This window comes from Mytilus californianus, unplaced genomic scaffold, assembly GCF_021869535.1.
Source record: "Mytilus californianus isolate M0D057914Y unplaced genomic scaffold, xbMytCali1.0.p SCAF_3, whole genome shotgun sequence".
NCBI lineage: Eukaryota > Metazoa > Mollusca > Bivalvia > Mytilida > Mytilidae > Mytilus > Mytilus californianus.
The window spans coordinates 110,051,062-110,075,087 of record NW_026262679.1 but is presented as its reverse complement, the minus strand read 5'-3'; the positions used below and the strand labels follow the sequence as shown (position 1 = coordinate 110,075,087).

The window sequence follows — 24,026 nt, the reverse complement described above, 5'->3', positions numbered from 1 at the left end:
TTCTGTGATTAGAAAAACGTGGATTTATTTATTTGGACTGTGAATGATATCCGAAGCACAAGAATCGTGGAACACATTAGTACAAAAAACATGACTGGAATAAAGAAATTGACACAAGCACAAACTTGTGCGATTTATGACCGTATATTGAGTACAAAAAGTCGATCAACGTACAAATAGTATTACTATTAAAGCAAGCCCTAAGATTTACCCCTAGGCTGTCTGTTTTTGTTGACAAACATTAAACACCCTCTGTCCCCAGCCCCTCAATAGAGTCAATAAACAACTTCTTCTTTTTGGTTTAGTTCATGTTCTACATTGTAATTATATTTTCACCTTGCATAAAAATCTTTAAAGCATCAACCGTAGTGTACATGTATTTTCAACACAGTTTGAGTTTTCATTTCACTCTGTACTCATAATACTTGTGTTGAATACCAATGCAAATGCTTCATTTTAGAAGTTGCCAATCAGAAATATTCATTTTAGGATTTGAAAAATTATGTAGGATTCCTTACATATATATTATACATGATAAAAGCTTATTAATATTACCCGTGCATCATGTGCATATGAAGAACATGTCACAAAAGGGTTTTGTAGGAAATAAAAATTCAAAAATAAAATCCTCCCACCCGCCCCATTTTTTTTTCAAAAATCTGGATGAAATCTAATTAATTTTAGTTGGCCTAATTTAGAATTTTATGCATCTCATATATATGTGTATTTACTTAAATTATGGTTTGGAGCTTTGAAATATTTGTAAACTTTTAAATTATAGACAAATTTCACAAAACAGTCGTTTGTGATAGGTGCAAATACATGTGGATCTTTTTTGTGCATAAGCATAAATTCCGCCGAAAAATATTCCAAAGAAAGATAATAGATTGATCTTTTTAAAGCATTAATTTGCATCTCTGCCCCCAGCTACAGTTTTTGAGAAAAAAATCCCCATATGGGCAATAATTTCATCGAAAAGAGAAAGCTGAGTACACCTTTTAATGTTCTGGCGTGTTTGAGTTGACTATTCTGTCTTGAAAACGTATAAAAGAAAAATATTTGATGTATCATCTCGCTTCAGACTCTATTATTTATATACATTTAGGCTATAGGTTGATATAAAAACTTAAAAAATTTACAGTACTAAAAAATGAAATATATGGGTCAAGTGAAATATCTTTCTAATGACTTTTATAACAACAGAGTAGGTGTGTTCTAATAACAAAAGTACTTGACGACAGACTTTACAAGTGGATCTTAAAAATGCATAACTTCAAAAAGGCTTCATAAATTGATCGGTTTTCAAGAGCTAAATTCACAGCGTGTCATCACTACAATGGCTTCAATTTTTATGATTTTAAAAATTAGGTGGCGTAATGGGGAGATAATTTTGACGAAGTAGAATCCTGACTGAATGTGTTGAATGTAGTTTGATTCTGTCTGTCATGTTTTATTGTGACAGGGGCAAAGTGTCCTATGAACACACATTCTTGCTTTCTTTGATTTTGCCAACTTTATTTTCTCTGTATCACCTGTCTGCCATGAGATTTAATGGCGAAAGTATCACACATTTATAATTATTACATGAGCAAGATTAATTATGATATTACCAGAATAAGAATACTTTTGTAGACAGAAATCATCTTGGGTTCCTCAGCATTTCCTGGGTTATCATGCTTGTGATATATTCTGTCTTAATCTACACAACAAGTGTTTTTCTATACATTTTTAAAACTGATATATACATGTACTCTATTTATAAAATGTTTTAACAGTTATAATTTATTTTGTTTTAACTAAGAAAGTACAATGGAAAAATTACCACTTTACATAAGCAGGTTATTATAACTACCTGATATGATTTATAAGATATACAGGATGATATTTGGAGGGGGCATTGTAGGGTAGAAGTTAGAGAGATAAGATACAACGGTTATAGAATAGTGAAATCAACCTATCTTTTATAACAGAATTTTAAACATACATTTTCTCTTTTTTTTTCTTTTTTTTTTTTTCTATCTTCCATAATAGTCATGATAGTATACCTGTTATATCTAAAAACAATATTTGCTTTTGTGATAATACAATTATTAGTCTTTATCCTTATAGTAGTTTTCAAATCAGGCTTAATGGCTTCTCAAACATTACTCCTGCTTACATATGCTTCTATAAGCTGCAAATAAAACAATATCTTTACCAGTTTATAACTGTTGGTCTGAATGTTCTCATACTTGGATCTTTGACTTAGAAAATATTATGACATATTTTGATGATGTGCATTATTTTAGGTCGGCGTCAAGGATTTAGGATGCGAGGAGCCTACAATAGACCAGCCTTAAAAGGATTGTAAATTAAAGAAATTTAGATATACCTCTGACTTCCAAAATATGAATAAAGAGAAGCCCAATGGTATCAAGAAAACCATGTACCAGCAGTGAAAGCCATTGGAGCTGTGTAGCGATGTAAAAGTTACAATCATGAAAAAATGATGGCATGGTCTTTGACCATATTGTTTATATGTAAATATGTCAAACAGAGGAAATTTGTCTATGTAGAGCTACATAATCTCTCTGCAAATATATAAAATTAACACTCTTAGAAAACACAATATAAAATTCAATCTGCCTAGAACTTTCATGGTAGCACAGATCATCATTTGAAAGCTAGATGTAATGGGATTAAAGATGTGTTGAAAATCAATATTCTTGATAATTGATTAAGATGTTCATATGTGCTATATTTGTTTAGAGAGTTTAAGTATCATGATGAATATAATGAACATTCAAGATATCATGTGCTACCTACAACAAATAATAGTTAAGGTGCTTCTTACTCAAACTGTTAGTAATATGAAGTTTTTGTTTCCAAATGAATTTAGTATGCTCGCAAATTTGTGTTTTGTTTGAATTGTTAAATGTATCATTTGTGATATATGAGAAAAAAATGTTTTTTATTTGTTCGAAGTTGATTTCTCTATTCAGTGATTTTGCTTTAAAACATGATGAACAGAAAATGTTTGTTTCTAAGATATATTTTTTTCCAAAAAATTCATAATGCATTTTATAAAAATTTTAGATCAATTTGATGAAAAGCATACATCAAACCTGATAACTTTAAACTAATAAAATAAATTCACCTTCTAGATGTAGCAAATAATCCATAATTCTTCACAATGTTATATAAGATGCAATCAGACTATGATTGTATCATAGATAATATTCACAATATAAAAGTCTGCTCAGATTTAAACTTTCTCCTTACAAAATGTTTAAAGTGTGATATTCAGCCTGACATTTTGTTTTGGAAATAGGAATTGTGATAGATAAATTATACAGCTTTAGAAAAAGATGCAAGTAATGGTATTTTAAAATTTTGTAATGATTTGACTTGGTTATTAATTAGTCTTATAAAAAAAAACACAGTTGAATTTATTTGATATATTTGTCCCCACAACTGCCAATTTTTGTTGAATATACTATTGAAGCTGAAACGTTTCTCTTATTTCAAAGTACAGATTAAATAATCAAGTTCAGTTATCATGGTAAAAAAATCCAGTTTTTTGTTTATAATGAGAAAATGTGATAATGTTTTGCATTTAGACCATAAGGGTAAATATAAAACCAGCACATTTAAAAGGAAATACCTGGGGAAAATATAAATATTATGTTATGTAAGTCTGATTACCATTGCGTTTGATATTATTGTTTTGTTTTATTTTATTTGATGTTTTAATTGATCACTGCCAAGATATGGTATCATTACACAAGATGTCTTATTTGTCTTACACAGATACATTATCAGTGATATGTACTGATACAATTGTGTCATTTTGAGTCTTGCACATTAATTTTGTTATGGTCTTGTGAAATGATCATGGTTATTATCACACCTCGGGTAAATTATGACGTTATGATTGGTTTAATGCTGTCACGTGGTGACCCCCTATGGATCTGTAAGGGGTCAGTAGATTTTATATGGGGTTTATGACATTACATTAACTATTAATGGTGACGTCATTGATGAATGTTTTTGTATTTCATTGCTTATTTTCATACATAACTTAGCAGGAAAAGTCCTGTGTGCGATAAATTCGTTATACAGTTCACTACTGACCCCATACGGATCCATAGAGAGTTTTAGTAAAATCCATAGATTTGGCCTTCAGCTTCACCCCTATGGATTGTACTAACCCTCTATGGATCCGTATGGGGTCAGTCGCAAAGCATATAATTTATAGTATTTTTCTCGTCTGCCAAAAATGTTGTTTTATAACAGACCGATAACTTTTGTAGTCAGTATCATAATATAGGGTCTATTCCAGTGGATGCATTTACAAAGAACAATTTTGAACCCATGCTGAAGAAATATGTTGGATGTGTTCATAGAGATGAAATTGCAGGATAACTTGTTTAAAATATTAATATTAAAATTGAAGAGAAAGAAAAGAAGCCACATAGCACAAAGAAAGCAATGCTAGTTTCAGATTATTCTTTTTAAATGTATTGTTCAAGAACTACTAGTCAGCATTTTTATTGTAAATATAAAATTGCATAAAAGGCATCACGATTTCCCATTTTGTTGTTGATACCTTTCAGCATTTATATGGTGCTAATTTCATTGTCTGTGTAAGATGCAATGATTGATCAGATGTAAGATTTTTTTATCTTTATTTTCCATTAAAAATGCTTTTTATTATTGCCTTTTTAATTTTCTGTAAAAAAAAAAAGAGAGATACTAAGTGGGCAATCAATAACCTTGTCAATTGAAAACAGACAACACAATGGCCAATCAAAAACCTTGTCAATTGAAAACAGACAACACACTGGCCAATCAAAACCTTGTAGATTGAAAGACAACACAATGGCCAATCAAAAACCTTGTCAATTGAAAACAGACAACACAATGGCCAAAGAAAAATTACAAAAAGACAACATAAAAATAAGATGTGGTATGATTGCGAATGGGACATCTCGCCACCAAAGACCAAATGGTGAAGAGTAAGCAACTACAGGACACTGTGTGGCCTTCAACAATGAGCAAAACCCATAAAGGCCCCGAAATGACAAATGTAAATCAATTTAAACGAGAAAACTAATGCCCTGATTTATGTACAATACAATTAAAAAAAAATGTGATATACAACAACAAACGACAACCACTGAAGTACAGGCTCCTGACTTGGGATAGGCACATAACAAATGTGGCATGGTTAAAACATGTAAGTGGGCGTCCAACCCTCTCTTAAACCTGGGACAGTGGTGTAACGGCACAATTTAAAAAACAGTCAACATAACAATATAAAGAAAACGAATGATTGAGCAACACAAAGTGCAACAAAATACAGTGTAAAATCATATTCTCCAGAAGTGTCAGCAGTTCCAGCTTTAGACAGGAAAAGACGGGAAATTGCATTTATGATACATGAAAGACAACTATTGGGGGTAAGGAGAGATACATATATGGGATACGAATGTATGTAAGACAGCTCCCTGTGATATGGAATGTGTTCAAGATCATTATTTGAGAAATGGATAACTGTCATAGGATTTTATAAAAAAAAAAAAAAAAAAAATCCACTTAAATTATCTGGTTTCGATTTCTCATAGATATGCATCAACTTTAAATACTTAGAGCCAAAGAAGAGCCCTTACATACTCCTTTATAGGTTTTGTCCCAGATTTCATTGTTTACTGAACATAGACATGTGATGGTGTGTTTCTGGTGAGGTTTGTTAATAAGGTAGTTTACCATGAAGTTGTGGTCACATCAAATTGAAACTTAGTACATTTGTTCTTTTATATGCACTTTTGATGGTTCACTGAACATGGAAATATGATAGTGCATGTGGATTATTGTGTCATATGGACACATAAACCTGTAATAAACCATATTGTAAAGAAAAAAAATTGTTTTTTAGATGTCGTGACATACCCACAAGTACCATAACTGCATTCATATGTGTTCATAAATTATAAATCCATACATACATGTTTGTGAGTGGTGTAGTATACTTCAAGTCATTGAAGTGTCATCTTGGCCATCTCTCTTAAACTGGTAAATAACATTAAGACTTAATTATACCCCAGCTTTAAAAAAGTGGGGGTATACTGTTTTACCTCTGTCTGTCCGTCCGTCCCATGAATATTTCGTCGCATCTTTCTCAGGAACTACATTACAAAGATTTCTGAAATTTGGTTTCAGGGTTTATATAAGTCACCTATACTGTGTGATGCGTTTTCAGATTCATCACTCAACAACTTTCTATTTACCGAACACTTGTATCATTTTACACATGATAGCCAAGTTGAAAATTCTCGTCACATTTTTCTCAGGAACTACAATACAAGGATTTCTGAAATTTGGTTTCAGGGTTTATATAAGTCATCTATACCGTGTGATGCGTTTTCAGATTCATCACTCAACAACTTCATGTTTAACGAAATATTTGGGCGGGGGTATCATCAGTGAGCAGTTTGACTTGTTTATTTCAAATAAACTTAAAACATTGTACGTAAACCACAATGACCGAAACATGGTCCAGATTGGTCAAGGCACATAAAGGTGAGGTTAAACAAGTTGTTAAGTGAGTACAAAAATATCCTTTGTTATCTCAGTTACAAAGCTCGTCACCATTGGAAATATTGTATCATTTACATTTACCCCAGATCACCAGATCGTACATTTTCAAAGCCTTTTGGGGGTCAGAATTTGCATTTGGCTGGCAATAACAGAATCCTGATTGTGATGCTTTCGAGATGAAACTGATTACCAATTATCTACAGATCACTATCAAATGAATTTTAAGATTAGCACAAACCAATTACTTTAATTGGAGAGATGCCTCTTGGATATGAGAAATAAAAAAAATCAGTTTATCAGCGGGGGATGTTGGTTGCTCTAGCAATTTTGTAATTCATAAGGTTTGAGCATTCTCTATGAAAGTAAATCCAGAAGAACGCTTCAGACAAAGGACATTAATTTTAAAAAGTTATTTTCATTTAACACTATTTACAAGTCAACAACTATTGCATACAAAGATACAATGTATCAAAATATTTATTCACTTAAAACATTTCAGTAATGATCATATAACAATCAATATATTGCACAGTTATGGAAGACTTTAAAATGAGAATCTTCTCATACAAACACTCATAAATACAAAAAAACTTACATACTTAATTACTTGGACACAGGAAATGTGTTTTACATGAAGAACTAAAAAAAGTGTGAACACACATATATATATATATATACTGTATTTCATTAAAAAAAAAGTCAAGATTTTTTTTAAATACATTTGAAAGGAAAATGATGTAGAAAATAAATCACATATTTTTCTGTTATACATGTATCTAAAAAAAATATTTAAAAAACGTATCTACAGATCCAATTACAATTACCATACCAGTAATGATACAATATCCATTTATTTTCCAGTGTCAATAGTTATGCAGACAAGGTAATGTTTCCATGTAGGTATTATGATTGACATTAACTGTGCCTTTTACTCCACTTCAGCTCATAAAAAACCTTAGAAAAATTGTCCTGATAATGCCTGATTAGACAAAAACAAGATGACCAAATAAAAGTTATACCTTGTGTCCTATGAAGTGTTGTAACATATGTTGTCTACAGACATGGAAACAGCAATTCAAGGAGTTCGCTCTCTTTTTGAATACAGCACTGAAAATTTGCACCTTCTTTACGACCACAACTCCATTTTTTTATTATCTTACAACAGTTTTAAAATAGATCAGTGAATGATGAAAAAGAGGTCAAGGTCAGATAAACTATGCCAGACTGATGTTAACCCCTTACAAACATTCTTTATACCAAATATAGATGAGGCATTATTTAAAGTATTAGAAAAAGTGACATAATCAGGTAAACTTAATGAACCATGAAATAAGGTCAAATCAGGTTAACCCTGTCAAAAAGACAAGTGTTCTGCAATGATTAATAACTGAAATGTGAAAAAAAGAACCAAACTGTTTTTGGTGACTGTCTAGTTTTAGAATGACCAAATATAAAAAAGTTGATATTGCAAATTTAACGTAGATAATTAATCATGTGAACTAGGTTAAGGACAATGGACAAATTCTAGAGAGAAAATGAAGTATTTAAAACATCTGTATGCAAAATATAAATTATCAACTCTTTTATCTTCAAGCGAGACAAAATTTATATAGAACATTAATTGTTTGCTTATGCATAAATTAATTTACCATAACTTTCATTATTTGACACTAAAACACTTTTTTTATTTGGCCTGTTTTAATTTTTTTTTATTCAAGCCTCATCCATGAGTCTTTTGTAGACAAAATGTGTGTTTGGAGTACCAAAATTTAATCCTGGTATCTATGATGAGTTTATTAGTAACATTTTAGAAGATTAAATTGAAAAATAAAAAACATTACAATTTTCTTAGTCATGAATAAAAAAGGCATATAAAATGAACTGTTTGGGCCTAATTTTCACCATTATAATTGAAAAAAATCTACCTTTAGGTCTTACTGGTTGGTGTTACAAATTTAATGTTATTTTTGAAGTAAACTGAAGAATCAGAAACATTCCATTCCAGTGAAATTATCTGCATGAGAAAAAACTATTGGTAGAGATATATCAGTCCACTGTTATTGACAATGCTTTTATCTCTGTTAATGTCTGTTGTATAGAATTGTCCTCCTTGCTTCCCATATGTTCTGATAGTTCTGTGTACAATCTGACAGATTCTGCATTCAAGGCAACCTTAAAACAAAAATTAGTAAGAACAGCATGTTTTAAAAATGTAATGAAACTTTATTAATCACATTCTTGGGCCAGGGTTTGGAAATGGTCATATTTTATTTTCTAGTATGCAGCTGTTTAATAGTCTGGTACAAGTTTTGGTTTTAATGTTGTTTACTATACAGTTATGGTCACATCAACATGAAACTTAGTTCACATATTCATAAAATACATGCTTAATTCATGAATTGACCCAGATTATTCAGTTCACTGAAAATGGTAAAATACAATAACAACAAGGCATGGTGTCAATCTTGCTTAAGTGACTTTAAAATTCTTATATTACAAACATTTTAATATATTTCTGATTTAACCTTTAGAAAGTTTACTTAACATTAGAAAGCGACTTCTCCAGAACATTTGCTTGCCTTCAGATAGTCTATTTTATTGGCCATCAAAAGGCAAATCAAGTTAACCTGAAATAGTCAGCATCTGCAATAAGTGAAAGTTGTCACAAGGTTTTTGTGGTTAAATCTGTCAACTTACAAACAAAATTATCTTAAATTAGAAGTTGCACGCCATATAATAATGAATGCATTTATTATTCAGTACTGACTGCATACAAAAGAAAACAAGAAAAATTTTGATATGAGTTCACAAATTCAATGCCCCACTCCCAAATAATTATTTAGTTGTGCTTAAAAAATGCACTCAAACAAGAGTATGTATGAATGAATGGACGATTAGTTGATTGTCAGTGTTGAACACCTCTTTCAGTACTATTGGCTATATCTTGGCGTCAGTTTTTATTGGTGATGGAAACCAGAGTATCCAGATAGAATGACAGTCCTTAGACAGGAAAACTGACAATCTTGGTCAATTAAGATTGGAGTTGAACACACCTGCCACATGCAGGGTTAAACTACTTAAACCACTTGGCCACCGAGGCTCCCAAATGGAAACAAAGATCATTATATAAACCAACTTCACTATGTTGTGGTATCAGTGGTAAAATAAAACATACCTGTGATTTAATCAAGGATTCAAGAGAAGGCTGTATATATTCTGTTCTCATGTCAATAAACTTGGGTATATCTTCCTTTAAAGCATTATTTTGACTAGTAAAATCTTCTTTAGCTGCAATCAAGGACTTCTTACTCTGGAATGTAATAAAACATTTAGAACAAATGTTTTGTATGAAAACAAAGATGCTGATGAATAGATGACAACAGCATGTACCAATTACATGAACCAATAACATGATATAATTGTATATTGATTACTTTTATATATATAAGTAGGCCTCCTTTGTAAATTGTTATAACTTTTTACAAGTTTCATCTACCTACATACAACAGAGCTGACATTTGGTTTTGTTATGATGTTTAGGCCTTTTTGGTTTTGATCCTATCAAAACATTCCATGTATTATTTTTTTTTGGCAAATTTCTGTTCAAGGCATATTTGATGGTTATTCCAGAAAACTGTACCTTGTATATTGAAATTACCATTATATGTTAATAATGAAAATATAACAGTAAATGTATGATTCCCAGACATCAAAATAATATGTAATCCTGCAAATAATGTGAAATACAAGAAGACATCACTGACAAATTTAAGGAAAATGGTATTATTTTTCCTTTTTGAATGTACTTATTTTCATCTTGACTTGTTGTATGAGTATGTCTTAGTACACTTACAGTTTCCAGTTTAACAATATTCTGTCCTGTTCTCTCTCTTTCCTGATATTTCTCTAGTTTTGCTTGACTTTTCATATATTCCTGAAATAAACAGAATAACTACTTGTATTCAACATTATATGAAGATCTCTTTAAATTTTAGTTTCAATGTTTTTATTGCTTCCAAAAAAAAAATAATACATGTAATAGATTTTAATGGAGACCATGCCATCACTGTGTTGAGTCAATATATTGCAAAGTGCTTCATATCTCATCTTAGTACAAAGATGCATTCATAAATATTTGCAAATTTTTTTTCAAGAACAAAATTATTCATGATTATACATACCTATATATAATAACCATTTAATCTAGGCTTATATATTGTAAAAGAACAATATGGATTTGATGACCACTATCAAAATGAATCATATGAACAATGATTGGATAATAATTTTTTAATTACTGATCTGATCATTAATCATTTACAAACACTGATTAGACCGAATTTTTCTGTCTATTGTCCATATTTCACCCTTCCCATATTTTATTTTCCTCATTTTGACCTTTTTTATTTTATTTTTTTTGGACACGTGTTAAAAAAAAAAAAAAATCCAAATGATAAATAGGAAATATGAAATGTCAAAAAAAACATGAAGAGACAGATTATTCGGTCTAAAACACTGATATGCAAGGTCAGTCCTCCTAATATCCAATGAACATATTACATGTAAAAAGATGTGTTCAATTTAGACAAGATACTTGCTTACACAGGATTTGGGTACATATTTTCCTGTTTTATTATTTTACCTGTAAACTTTGTTCCCTTTTCTTTATGGCAGTGTCAATACTTGGGTATACTCCATTTAACCTGAAACAATATTAATTTTACAAAATGTCTGTTACAAATTGCAGTCAAAGCGTGAACCTACTTAACTTTTATAGTAGATTATAATTCCAATGACTTGAACACGATACTGATTGTGTTGATTAATGACCTTGACTGCCTATACAGGCCTTGCATAGCTGGTACTTGATCATTGGTACACATTGTTTTTCTTTATACCGAGAGCCTGCGAGGTGTAAAAGGAGAAGGTCCGGTAAGGGCCGATTTTGGCCTCAAATTTCAGGTTCATCTGATGAAAGATTTTTGACACTTTTTAAACACTTAAGTGTCTACTTCAGTCGATTCAATTAATTTATGTGAAAGATTTGAACTGATGTAGTCATTAAAGACGCTCAAATTCAAGCTTAAGTATGAAAAATCTATCAAGTATGCCAAAATATGTCACTTTTCAGATGGTTTTTGTCGTAAATGAAAGTGGCCACATCCGTGTTCACTCTCAACCTTTATATATGTTATGTATTATCATCAAATACAACTTACATTTAAATATTAAGAATGAACACAAATGCGGCCACTTCCATTTAAGACAGAAACCGTCTAAAATTTAACTCAAATGCTAAAATTGTGAAGATTTCAGTAATTTAGCATGACTTAATGATGCTAGTACTCAATATATGTGCATTGTATGGTCAAAAACAGCCCATATTTATGTAACAGAAGTATTTTACTTCTCAATAAATAGCTAAAAGTTTACATTTTAACAATTTTGTAAAACTGCTATATTTTGGGGCCAAAAAGGGGTCTTACTGGACCTACTCCATATGACAAATAGTTCATTATTTTGAAAATATCTTTGTACAGAGTTTCAGCAAGGTGTAATATATTGACAAATATAATGCCTACTCATGTTAAAATTTGCAAAAAAACTTGACTTAAAAGAATCAGTTTGATTCTAACAATTCTAACAGGCAAATTCAGAACTTTTTTGTTCAAAGCAGACACGTTCAAAAGGCAACCATTTTGATTTGAAGAAGCAAATACATTGTAAAAATAACAAGTGTTTCGTGATTTAAAGTGGACAAATACATATAGAATTACTTTGTTAAAGATTTTATTGGATTTCATAGTGAGCAACACCAACAGAACATCCAATTTAATATCTGACGTTGCAAATTTAATTGTGACTTCAAGCATGCATGTGTACACCAAGTCTTTGTACTTGACTTTGTTTACAAAGTGAAAGAAGAGCATCATTTTTAGATTACATAAAAATCACAGTAAATCCAAACAATATATATTTCATAGAGGAATATGGGAAATTTAGCCAATCATACTTATCAAAAACATTAATAACCTATCAAGCATCAAAACAAGTGATTTGCAGTGAGGAAATATTAGGTTTCACATGTATCAACCTACTGTACAATTAATAAATTTTCTATGAAATGTATAATTCATCATACTTTTTCACTGGCTCAATAACGGTCTTCTGTACTGTACCATTCTGGAAAGAAATGATGAATAGTCATGAGAAACTGGAAACATTTTGTCACAGCCATACCATAAAATTTTATTGTATATTACATACAAACACATAGAAAAATTTAAGTTCACATGACTTGTGTCAGTGGTATGCAACACTGTTTTTGTAAGTTACTATGAACTGTTCTGTCATATATTTTTATTCCTGGCTTGCTTGCTGTTTTGTGCCAAATTCAAGTCTTGATTAGGCCTAAAAATGTGAAGTGATCTATACTATCCGTTTAAGTTTTTCTCATCAACATCAAATCTATTTCTCCAACATTGAAACTGACCAAAATGATTCCTCAGTATTTTGAATGTTGCCAATAAGGGGTAGATAATTCATATTAACACTAACCAACTCTCTCGTAGATTGAGCTTGTTTTTCTACAGTTTTGTTCCATTCTTCTATCTGTTTATAGAACTCTGGTTCAGACTGACAAAGCTGACATGAAAGCAGATCTTGTGTTATTTTGTGTTCACTCCCTGCAACAGCTGAAACATATTCATATATAGTTCTTACAACTTAATTTTGTTTTCTCGAAAGAACCGGAATTTCATTAAAACAATGATTTATAGGTAAAGCTACAAGTAAACACCTTTCAACATTATATCAGGCTAAATTTTCATCAGAAAAAAAATTATGTTTCATAATTCTAAAATGACCTTTCTTTAAAAATGTAAACATTGACCATTAAAATAACAGGACCAATACCAGGTCTGGACCTGTGTCGCTGCATGCAATTGATTGAGGTAACATGTATACTGGAGCAAAACTGATCATTCCCAGACCAAATACTAATATCATTCACTTCAAAAGGAGCCAAGAAAATTGCTTACTCGCTACAACTCAATATTATCAAGCTGCAGACCAAATATTAAATCATTCTCTTTCATAGAAGCCAAGAAAACTTTGACGAAAATTTTCTTGTACAATGAGTGTTGTAAAATTTGAAACTATCGGCAAACAGGAAGTGGGTACAAGGTAGATGTAAAAATTGCTTACTTGCTACAACTCCACATTATCCAGCTGAAGACCAAATATTAAATCATTCCCCTTCATAGAAGGCTAGAAAACTTAGACAAAAGTTTTTTTTTCTTTCAGACGGAAGGACAGACAGATGGACGGAGGAGTCGAGCAGTTACTAGACCTGCTTCTGCCTTTGTCTAAGCAGGTAAAAATAAGGCAATTCGAATTCTGGTACCTCTGTCCATCATTTTCCGATTTTTTATACCCAACCACCCTAACATTTATTTTCATTTGTAACAGAATGGTATTAGCTTCCACCCCTATTACCCATAGAAAAATATCTTGTGGTGTCCAACCCATTCATATACTTATTCCTGGAATAGCCCTTATCTGCTATACCTGTACATTGTACAATGCCTACAGAAGAGAATGCACATGACCACAAATTTGTCATCAAACAAAAAAAAGATAATACATGTACTGAATCAACAGAACTTTATGCGTATACAAAAAGAATTATTACCATTATTTGCTTCAACCCATCGTTTGGCATCCTTTTGTAATTTTTTACTGGTCTCACCATGTCTACAAAAATAAAAGCTTTCTTTAAATGATAGCAATGATTACTTTGGGCCAGTAATAAACTAGAATTGAATGCGTTGTAGGACAAATATAATTTACCATGTTTTAATGTTTATTTTTTTTTTATGAATTACCTAGACCGGTAATTCAGGAAATTATCATGCAGAATAAATTCCTTCATGTTATATACAAAGTGGGACAAAAGATTCAAAAGTGAGGTCATTTAGACAAACAGACACTTCAAATAATCGGACTGACCAACCAAAATACAGATTCCTTTATGCCTTTAAGATCCCTAATACTACATCCAAGATATGTCATCAAGACAGAAATTCATCTTCTGTGACTTTCTATAGTTTTTAAGGTTCAGACCTTAACAAGAATATAGCAAGAAAAACAACAGGCTTACTTTATTTCAATTTTTCTATATGATATAAATGTGAGACCAGATACTTTTCATACTTACTGATCTAGCTTTTTTATTTCTTTAACAAGTTCTCTTTCTTCCTACAATAAAAATGAATAAAACAGGTGAAAATGACAATAGAAATGTTTCTCAAATTTTCAAATAAAAAATATTGAGCCAGAGGTTAGCCTTGGGCCTACTTATTCACCTCCATTCGTTGTACATTCAGATATTTATCTGTTCTACTTTTATTTCAACCATCCTCCTTAACCAAGGGTTACGATCTGGTCACTCCTGTCCATGTGTAGAGGAGCAGCCTTGATCATAACCCTTGGCTAAAAAAGTTGACTTTCTACTAAAAAATGCTAGTGCTCACTAATGATACCCCCTGTCGGCTATAAGTATTCCATAAACAGGAAGTTGATGAGCGATGAGTGAAATCTCATCACATGGTGTAGCATGCTTACAAGAATTTCAAGAATATCTGATTTGTAGTTCATGAGAAAAACATGAGGAAAATTTCATAAATCATTAAAATTGTCATTACGTGTAAGAATATATAAGTATTCTGTAAAGTAAACAAGAAATATACTTTGACATAGATTCTTGCTATTTTTTAAATGAAAATCAACTTACAGTTCTAGATATCACACTCTTTTTTGGAGCTGTATGTCGACTGAATGGATTCCTAAAAAGTAGTCAAAATATTGAATAGAACTATAAGATTTAGTTATTTGACGAACGAAATACTGTTGAATATGACTCCAAAAAAATTTCTGTAAATTATATTCCATTCTATGAATAAGTTCTAGTTTGCTCTAGCACCTATCTTTGATTGGAAGAAAACATATATATTACATCTAAGTTTTACTGTAAAGTAATATCCATTTTAGCTTTATAGACATGTGAGATACATGTACATTACAAGTTTTTCCAAAGTAAAAAGACCTTTATATAAACCATTATATCATGAAAATAAATGGGGACTACATGTATGTTATTATAAGCCTTTCATCTTTAAAGAGTTTTATAATGAAAAGAAACTATCTTTGAGATGTTTTCCACAACAACCCAGTGTTCTCCTCAGAAATTTTTTATATCATCCTGGTAAACACCATCTTGATGAAATACCATCTTGTTTCTAGAAACAATAGCATCACATCCATGACAATATCTATACGAAACTAATTTCAGATAGCATCACATTCTAGCAATATACATGTAGCATCACATTACCATGATGGTAAAAGGCCCTGGGGAGAACACTGCAACCTATTTTTGCACAATGTAAACCATATGTAATTAATATATCTCAATAAAATTCTGATCCCAAGAAGGAAATACAATTATAAATTTATATTTTGGATTTCCTCAAGGTTTTGAATTTTTGTATTACGCTGTGTATGTACCGGTATTCTTATCATTAACCATGTTAACTGATAAGGACAATAGAGGGACAATAAATATCTGCAGTGGCTGTAGTGCACAACAACAGTTGATTTAAGCTTGGAGATACATTTACTTGAAAGAGTTTATTTGCAAATCTGCAAACTTATACTACATTTGAAACAATCTACCCCAAGTTTTATGATATATGGAGAGCTGGGTAGATAACCCATTTCAATTCAGGCAAGAGTTTGTATGGTAAAATTTTGGTATTGCCTTTTACATGGAAAAGAATGTAAACTCTCCTCTCTTTCATATAAGTTATTAATTATTTATTCAAATAATTATGGTTTGGAGAGTAAATAGTTATGTTCTATAAAAGCGCATTAAACAATTGTGGAATGTCAAATATTTGGAATCAACAGGGTTCTTTTTCTGCTTTGAGGATTTCTAAATGTGTAGAACAAAAACTGAAAGACCAATTTATACAGGAATGGGATGAAAATATTAATTCTACCTCAAGCTCTAAAGGTATATGTTATAGAATATTTAAAACAAAATTTAAATTTGAAGACTATGTATATCTATTTTACCATTGAATTGTATGTATATGTTTTGTAAATTTAGATGTGGAAGTCACTGTTTACCAGTCCAGACAGGGAGATGGCATAATCTGTCAAGAAATGATAGATTGTGTCGTCTCTGTGGCTTGGAAATCGGTGACTAGTATCATTATATTTTGTCTTGTAAATCTTAAGAGTTAAGACACTGAAAGAAAAAAACATTTACTGGAATTTTGTTGGAAAAATGCAAACACCTTAAGCTTAATTGTTTTCCTCAAGTAATATTACAGTTTTACAAACATTATGTCAATATATTAAAGCTGTTTTAAATGTGAAAGTCTCTCCTCCTGGTTAAAAATGATGTATATCATTTCTTTCACACATGCACTGTACATTATATTGTTGTATATATATACATACTTATTGTCTCTATAACTATGTCATTAGTTTATGAGAATAAAAGCATTCATACAAGGTAATACTGGGCAATATGAAATATTTAAATAATCATTATGAGTGCAATACATATAAGATATATAAGAAGATTAGGAATATTTTAATTTGGAATTCACTGGTTTGAATTCAATAGTGAATCTTTGAGAAATTATTAGTCCAGTAATTTTCTAACACATTTTTATATACATATATATATATACTTATATTAAGAGTTAAAAAAATATCATATATGTAATAAAAATGACTTTTCAACAATGTTTGTACATTGCTGTTAAAAAGGTGATTAGTACACAATTTTAGTAGACTCTTTTCCTCAAATTTGACATACCTAATTAGACATACATGTATCACTGGTTTTGTACTTACATGAGCAAGTTGCTCAGCAACACGACGGGTGCCACATGTGGAGCAGGATCTGCTTACCTTTCTAGGGCCGTAGCAAGACGTTTTGGCCACACTGCCAGTTAGGCCATAGTCATTTCGGCCACAGTCATTTAGGCTGTACTGTCAGTTCGTCCATACTTGTAAAATTGTTTTGGCCATGGTTTTTATTGTTATAAATTTAAAGGGATGCAAATATAATTGTTTTTTGAAGCAGACGTTAAGAAACAAATGAAAAATAAAATTAAATCATACATTTAAACACATTGATAAAAGTGTGTATCTTATTATGAATGTTATAAGAGTATTTTTTTAATGTTGATTATAAATAATAAAAAAAAAGTTTTTAATATACATGAACCAAACAAGACATGATAGTTATTTAATAAATGGGGAATGTGTCCATGGGACACAGATGATGCCCCCCCTTGCATAAAACATTATGAAGGGACATAACTCAAGAATGGTAAAAGCAATGTTCCCCAATTGTGTATGATCTGAGTTTTGTAGTAATAAGCATTGTGTATAAGTTTCATAACATTTGGTTGAGGCAAACTAAAGTTAGAGAACAGAAAAAGGCTTGTAAATCTAGAACGGTAAAAGTGACGCCAACAAAATTCAAACTTGATCTGTGTTTTGTGGTAATAAGCATTGTGCATGTTGTGCATAAGTTTCATAACACTTGGATGAGGCAAACTAAAGTAAGAGAACGGAAATGAAAAATCCAGCAATTTTTTTTGAAGGGGCATAACTCTAGAACGGTAAACATTGCGTATAAGTTTCATAACATTTGGCTGAGGCAAACTAAAGTTAGAGAATGGAAACGAAAAATTTAGCAATTTTTCCATTTGTAAAGGGGCATAACTCTCACTACAAACCAGTAAAAGTCTGAAATGGCCTATATCTGTACTCGACTGTACTGATTTTTACTCGACCAGTCTGAATTGGTCTGAATTTTACTTAATATTACTCGACCCAGTCTTAACCATACTCGACTGTACTGATTTGTACTTGACCCTTATCTTTGCTATTGAAAATAGTCTAAACTATTACTCGACCAGTCTGAAACAGTCTTAACCCAGTCTGGACCAGTACTCGACCAGCTCTCGACCTATTTTTTCAGTCTGAACCATACTCGACCAAAGGTCTGAACAATACTCGACCAGTCTGAACCATACTTGACCAAATAACCTCTTCTTTATAATTTTGATTGTTTAAATAACTTTCTCTTTAACTTATATGACAACAGCCACAATTAAATAAAGATATATATAAAAATATTTTTTACATTCTTTAATAATACATGATTCTCTTAGATTTGGCAAATCAAGATAGTTAAATTATCTAATTTTAAAGTCTGAGTCTTGTTAAATAAAAGACTTTTTTTACCTGAAAACCACACCTATACTGAGGGTAATAAAACCTTATTAAAAATAAGGTGCTTTTTGTTTGGCATGTGTTTTTTTTTTAAACAAAACTTGATTTTCCTAAATTCCTAAATAAAAACGAATGTAGGACAGAAAGTCACAGGACAAAAAGTCACAATTCAGTTTTGAGGTTATTTTTCTTTGAACAATAGAACACTTATTTTTAAAAAAACATTTTTGTATTTTTCTTGAAACAATATCAATAATGATCAAATAATTGTTAAGAAAACAAAATGTTACAATGTCTTGGTACTTAAATGGCTTCATGGTGCCAAGAAATATATCCTTTGCATGATTAATATTTTATAAATCTTTATTTATCAAATTAAGTCTTATGAACAATTTCCTAAACTGTAAAATGAATATGTGTCATAAAAAGTAAACATTTCAAGATCTTTCTCATAAATATTCAATCAATTGTATACAAATTATTTGTGACTTTTTGTCCTATCAAATTTGTGACTTTCTGTCCTGTGACTTTTTGTCCTGTGACTTTCTGTACTTAGGTTTCATGGTTATATACAATAGTTATATAACTATCTTTTTCATGAGGTAACAACAGCCAACAAAATCACTGACATTGTTTAACCTTATATCAGAAATATATCTATTCCTATTCATAATTTGGGATATATATATATTTTAAAAGGGATAAAAAATTCAAGAAATGAATAAAATTTTTCTTCTGATTAGGGGTAAACTATAAAGTAATATATCCTGCTTGACGCACACTGATTAAAAAGATCATACCTGGTCAGAGAGTAATAAATTTTAAATAACATCCATTGAAAATTACAACATCCTGTAAAACTTAAATAACAAGGCCTTTGAATTCACTAGATAAGTAATACACGAGTTTAAGAAAAATATGGTTTTCTTTTTACCTGTAAAACACCTGTACTGAGGTAATTAAACCATTAAACCTTATTAAACTGCTTCTTGTATGCCATGTCTTTAATTTTGACAAAACGTATTTAAATTTAATTAAAATAAATTTCTACTGCAACTTTGGAATACATTTCCTTTTTTAAAAGGTTATCAAGGATAAAAAGATGAAAGTTTTATTATTATTATTATATTAAATTTTTGATTTTACAAAACAAAGGTCACATTGATTTTTGATGCATAAATCAATGTGAACATGATGTCATGTATATGAAAATTCATTTTACGAACTTAATTTATTACATGATATTTTTTTAATCCAACCAGAAATTTGATCACCTTATTTTATTTTAATTTTAAATGTGATATACATTTTATATATATATATATATATGAATAACAGTTCCTAAATTAATGAAAAAATAATATAGATAGATACAAAAAATAGGTCTAGGTTGGTTAAGACTTGGTCGAGTATGGTTCAGACTAGGTCGAGTATGGTTCAGACTAGGTCGAGCATGGTTCAGACTTGGTCGAGAATGGTTAAGACTATGTCGAGTATGGTTCAGACTAGGTCGAGCATGGTTCAGACTTGGTCGAGAATGGTTAAGACTATGTCGAGTATGGTTCAGACTCGTATAAAATGGTTAAGTACTGGTCGAGTACAAGTTCAGACTGTTTAGTATGGTTCAGACTACAGTCGAGTAATATCAAGTAAATTTCAGACCAATTCAGACTGGTCGAGTAAAAATCAGTTTAGTCGAGTACAAATATAGGCCATTTCAGACTTTTACTGGTTTGTAGTGTCTAGAACGGTAAAAGTGACGCCACCAAATTTCAAACTTGATCTGTGTTTTGTGGTTATAAGCATTGTGTATAAGTTTCACAAAATTTGGTTGAGGCAAACTAAAGTTAGAGAACGGAAACCAATTTTGGGACGTACAGACGGACAAGGGTAAAACTTAATGCCCCCTCTGCTATGGCAGGGGCATAAAAAGTGAAGTAGATCGTTGTTTTTAGCATAAATTGAACCCAAAAATGCATTCAAGATTCAATAAAAAAAAATAAACCAATCATATCCAAAGATCCATAGTTAGCTCGCTCTGGTATAAATGGTTTTCAGATATTATGCAGTCTTTGGTGTTCATATTTCTCATATTTATATAAAAATAAGTAAATGTGGTGTGATTGCCATTTAGGCAACTATCCATCAGAGTTCAAATGAAGTGGATGTTAGCAATTATAGGCAACGTATATAGTAATAAAATTAAGAAAAAGTGTGGCCGAGTTGACTACTACTGTAGCCGAAATCACTATGCCATAGTACCAGTCTATGGCAGAACTGGTACTGTGGCTGAAACGACCTGTGGCTGAAACGTCTCGAAAGTTGTTGGGCACCTGAGGTGTTGATCAGTCTTTGGTTTTCTATGTTGTGTTTTGAGTACTATTGTCTGTCTTTTCGTCGTTTTTCGTATTTTGTAGGCATTGTCAGCTTTGTTTTCGACTTATGATGCATGAGTTTGAATAATATTCCCTTTGGTATCTTTCTCCTCTCTTTTACATTTAAATCAGTAATTAATAAGACATTATTTGGATTATAACACACTTACCAGCTCATTGTTTTCTCATTATAAATCTTGAATCGTCAGTTAACAACTTTATTTCTAACAGTATGTAAAAATTGCAAAATAAACAATCGAACCAACAGATCGGGATGTCGACATGCAGGGGACCTATCACCGATTTTTTTTAAAACGTTGAAGTTCATCGGAGATTCTCTTGCTTTTATCATAGAAATAATACACCACATCAACAACTTAACATAATCCGAATGACCAAACTTACGATCTGAGGGATGTTGCCTTTGCCTGGTGCAAGATAAACGCTCATCTGATCTGTGAAGAATAATATTTAAAACGTAGTAGGTGAAAGTAATAGTCTAATTCCGGAGTGTAGTTGTCTGCGACTCTTTTCACAAAAAATCTTACGATTAAAATTGATCGTAAGTTATACTGAAATGTGTATGACTTACGAGTATTTTTACTCTTAAGATATTTTGTGAAAAGAGCCGCTGGATCCCAACTCCATTGCTGCAAACTGTAAACCGATAAGACAATCTACGTTATACAAGTCAACATCTTACAGTTCTTAATTTTTTTCTTACTTTTATTGCGTACAGTTTTTTTGTAACTTTGGTATAGCCATTGGAGCATTGTTGTTTTAACTAGCTTTGATGTAAATTCTGCATGTAGTTAGCATGTATTTAGCTTGGTATGAGTAAAAACAATGAAGATTCAAAATGTTACTGTTGTTGAGTTTAATAGCGGTTTGGTATCTCAAGATCGTATATGTTAGCAGAGACATATATTGTATTATATGTCTCTGATGTTAGTTATACGTCCTTGGTATCTTAACATTAAAGATAATATTCAACACAAAAAACCTTTTTAGAAAGTCACTTTATTTTGAAACAATGAAAAAAAAATATTTATAGCAATACACTAACCAAAACACGATTACAAAAATATTCAACACAAAAAACGTCACTTTATTTTGAAACAATGAAAAAAAAATTATTTATAGCAATATTATAACCAAAACACGATTAAAAAATCATTCACACAAAAATCATTTTTTTTAGAAAATCACTTCATTTTGAAACAATGAACAAAAAAAATATTTATAGCAATAACTAACCAAAAAACGATTGAAAAATTACTTAACACAAAACCAATAAAAAGGGTGCGAACGTGTAGGGTGCGAACGTGAAAGGGGGCGAACGTGAATGGGAGCGAACGTGTTTTTGGACGAACGGACCCGGATTCTAGTTATCATATCTAGTCATGTTAATTCAAAATAAGTGTTTTTTTTAAACTTATTCATAAAAGATTTATTTCATGGTCACATATATCGTTGTAATGAAAGGAATAAATGAACGTCATATTCCGGAATTTGTTGGGGTTATACCCGTTTATTGATATACAGTTTAAACAGATTTGAAGCGCCTACCTGATAAAATGGTATCAAATATTCAGAAGGTTGCCCAAACTGCTTATCGTTTATTTTCAAGGATATGTGGCAATTCTGATGTACTGTTAAGTAGTCAGAATGTCGGAATTCTCACGTCGATGATGAATAATATCAGAGACAAAGATGTCAATTTTGACATGTCGAAGATCTCGTTAGAATCTGAGACCCCAGTATCGTATATTGATATTTACGAAGACCCAGTAATGACAATGGCAATATTTATTATCCGCGATGGTTGTAAGATACCACTTCACGATCACCCAGGGATGTATGGATTTTGTAAAGTGATTCATGGAAGTGCACGAATGAAATCGTTCAGTGATCCTCAAAATTTCGGAGACGGTAACCCACCTGAAAACATTGCCAGTAAAATCCGACCTTTTCTGAGACATTCAATTAAACCAGTTGTTCTTGAGGAGGACTCCATCGTCAGTTCAGAAGACAATTGCTGTGTTGTAACACCTAATCATGGGACGTATCATGAACTCATAGCAGTAAATGGGCCTGTTGCATTTTTAGACATACTTGCACCATCATACGATCATTCTTCAGGTGCCAGAATATGTCAGTATTATGAAGAAATTAAAGGACAAAATGAAGAAATCAAACACCTTGGAAAGACACTAAAATGGTTTACACCAATAAGTCAGCCAAGTGATTTCTGGTGTGATCCTGAAGAATATGAAGGTCCTTCTGTTGTAGATGCTTTAAAAGAAATAGTTTAAAAATTAAATGTACTGTTTATATATATGATTAACTTATAATAAAGATATAGCTAGTAATTTATATGAATTTTATAGTGTTTTTGGTTAATTGTACAGGATGATCCCACTAGCTTCTAAAATAAATGCATCAATGTACCAATGTTAATTGTACACTATAAACCATGATAACATGACACACGAGGTTCACTGTAACCCAAAAGTGAGGGAAGCCAAAGTTGTGAAACAAAACACAACTATAACTTTTAAGAGCATCACAGCCAAACCGTGAAAGCCCTTTTAATTTAGTGAACTTGGCCAAAACATGTACATGAAAAGCAAAAGCAATTATTATAAATGAATAAATGCATTTAAAATCCTTTCTACACAAATTATAAAAGTGTTGTCATTTAAAAGTGACTTAACCAAGTTAGGTTCATGACAGTCAATTGATAATGGT

At 31.1% G+C, this 24,026-nt stretch overlaps 3 protein-coding genes across 6 annotated transcripts in view; 2 read left to right on the top strand and 1 right to left on the bottom strand.

The window, feature by feature from the left end:
* The window catches only part of LOC127735771 (uncharacterized), a 133,972-nt gene extending 129,280 nt beyond the window's left edge, over window positions 1-4,692 (top strand). For all 4 annotated transcript variants that reach the window (XM_052246078.1, XM_052246077.1, XM_052246076.1 and 1 more), the window contains one exon: window positions 2,289-4,692. In XM_052246078.1, the coding sequence (XP_052102038.1) occupies window positions 2,289-2,350 (62 nt within the window). In that variant the 3' untranslated portion in view covers window positions 2,351-4,692. The remainder of the gene's footprint in view (window positions 1-2,288) is intronic.
* A 3,616-nt stretch (window positions 4,693-8,308) lies between these two features.
* Window positions 8,309-21,552, bottom strand: LOC127735782 (bridging integrator 3-like). Its single transcript, XM_052246098.1, has 10 exons — window positions 21,446-21,552; window positions 15,374-15,425; window positions 14,798-14,838; window positions 14,273-14,334; window positions 13,138-13,274; window positions 12,722-12,762; window positions 11,222-11,282; window positions 10,433-10,513; window positions 9,755-9,889; window positions 8,309-8,751 (listed from the first exon to the last, which is right to left on the bottom strand). The coding sequence occupies exons 1-10, from the start codon at window positions 21,451-21,453 to the stop codon at window positions 8,626-8,628; spliced, it is 744 nt and encodes a 247-aa protein (XP_052102058.1). The 5' UTR covers window positions 21,454-21,552; the 3' UTR covers window positions 8,309-8,625.
* Window positions 21,553-22,838: 1,286 nt separating this feature from the next.
* On the top strand, window positions 22,839-23,651 carry LOC127735783 (2-aminoethanethiol dioxygenase-like). The gene has a single exon (XM_052246099.1). It carries the CDS (start codon window positions 22,853-22,855, stop codon window positions 23,588-23,590), a length of 738 nt encoding a protein of 245 aa, XP_052102059.1. The 5' UTR covers window positions 22,839-22,852; the 3' UTR covers window positions 23,591-23,651.
* Window positions 23,652-24,026: the final 375 nt, after the last annotated feature.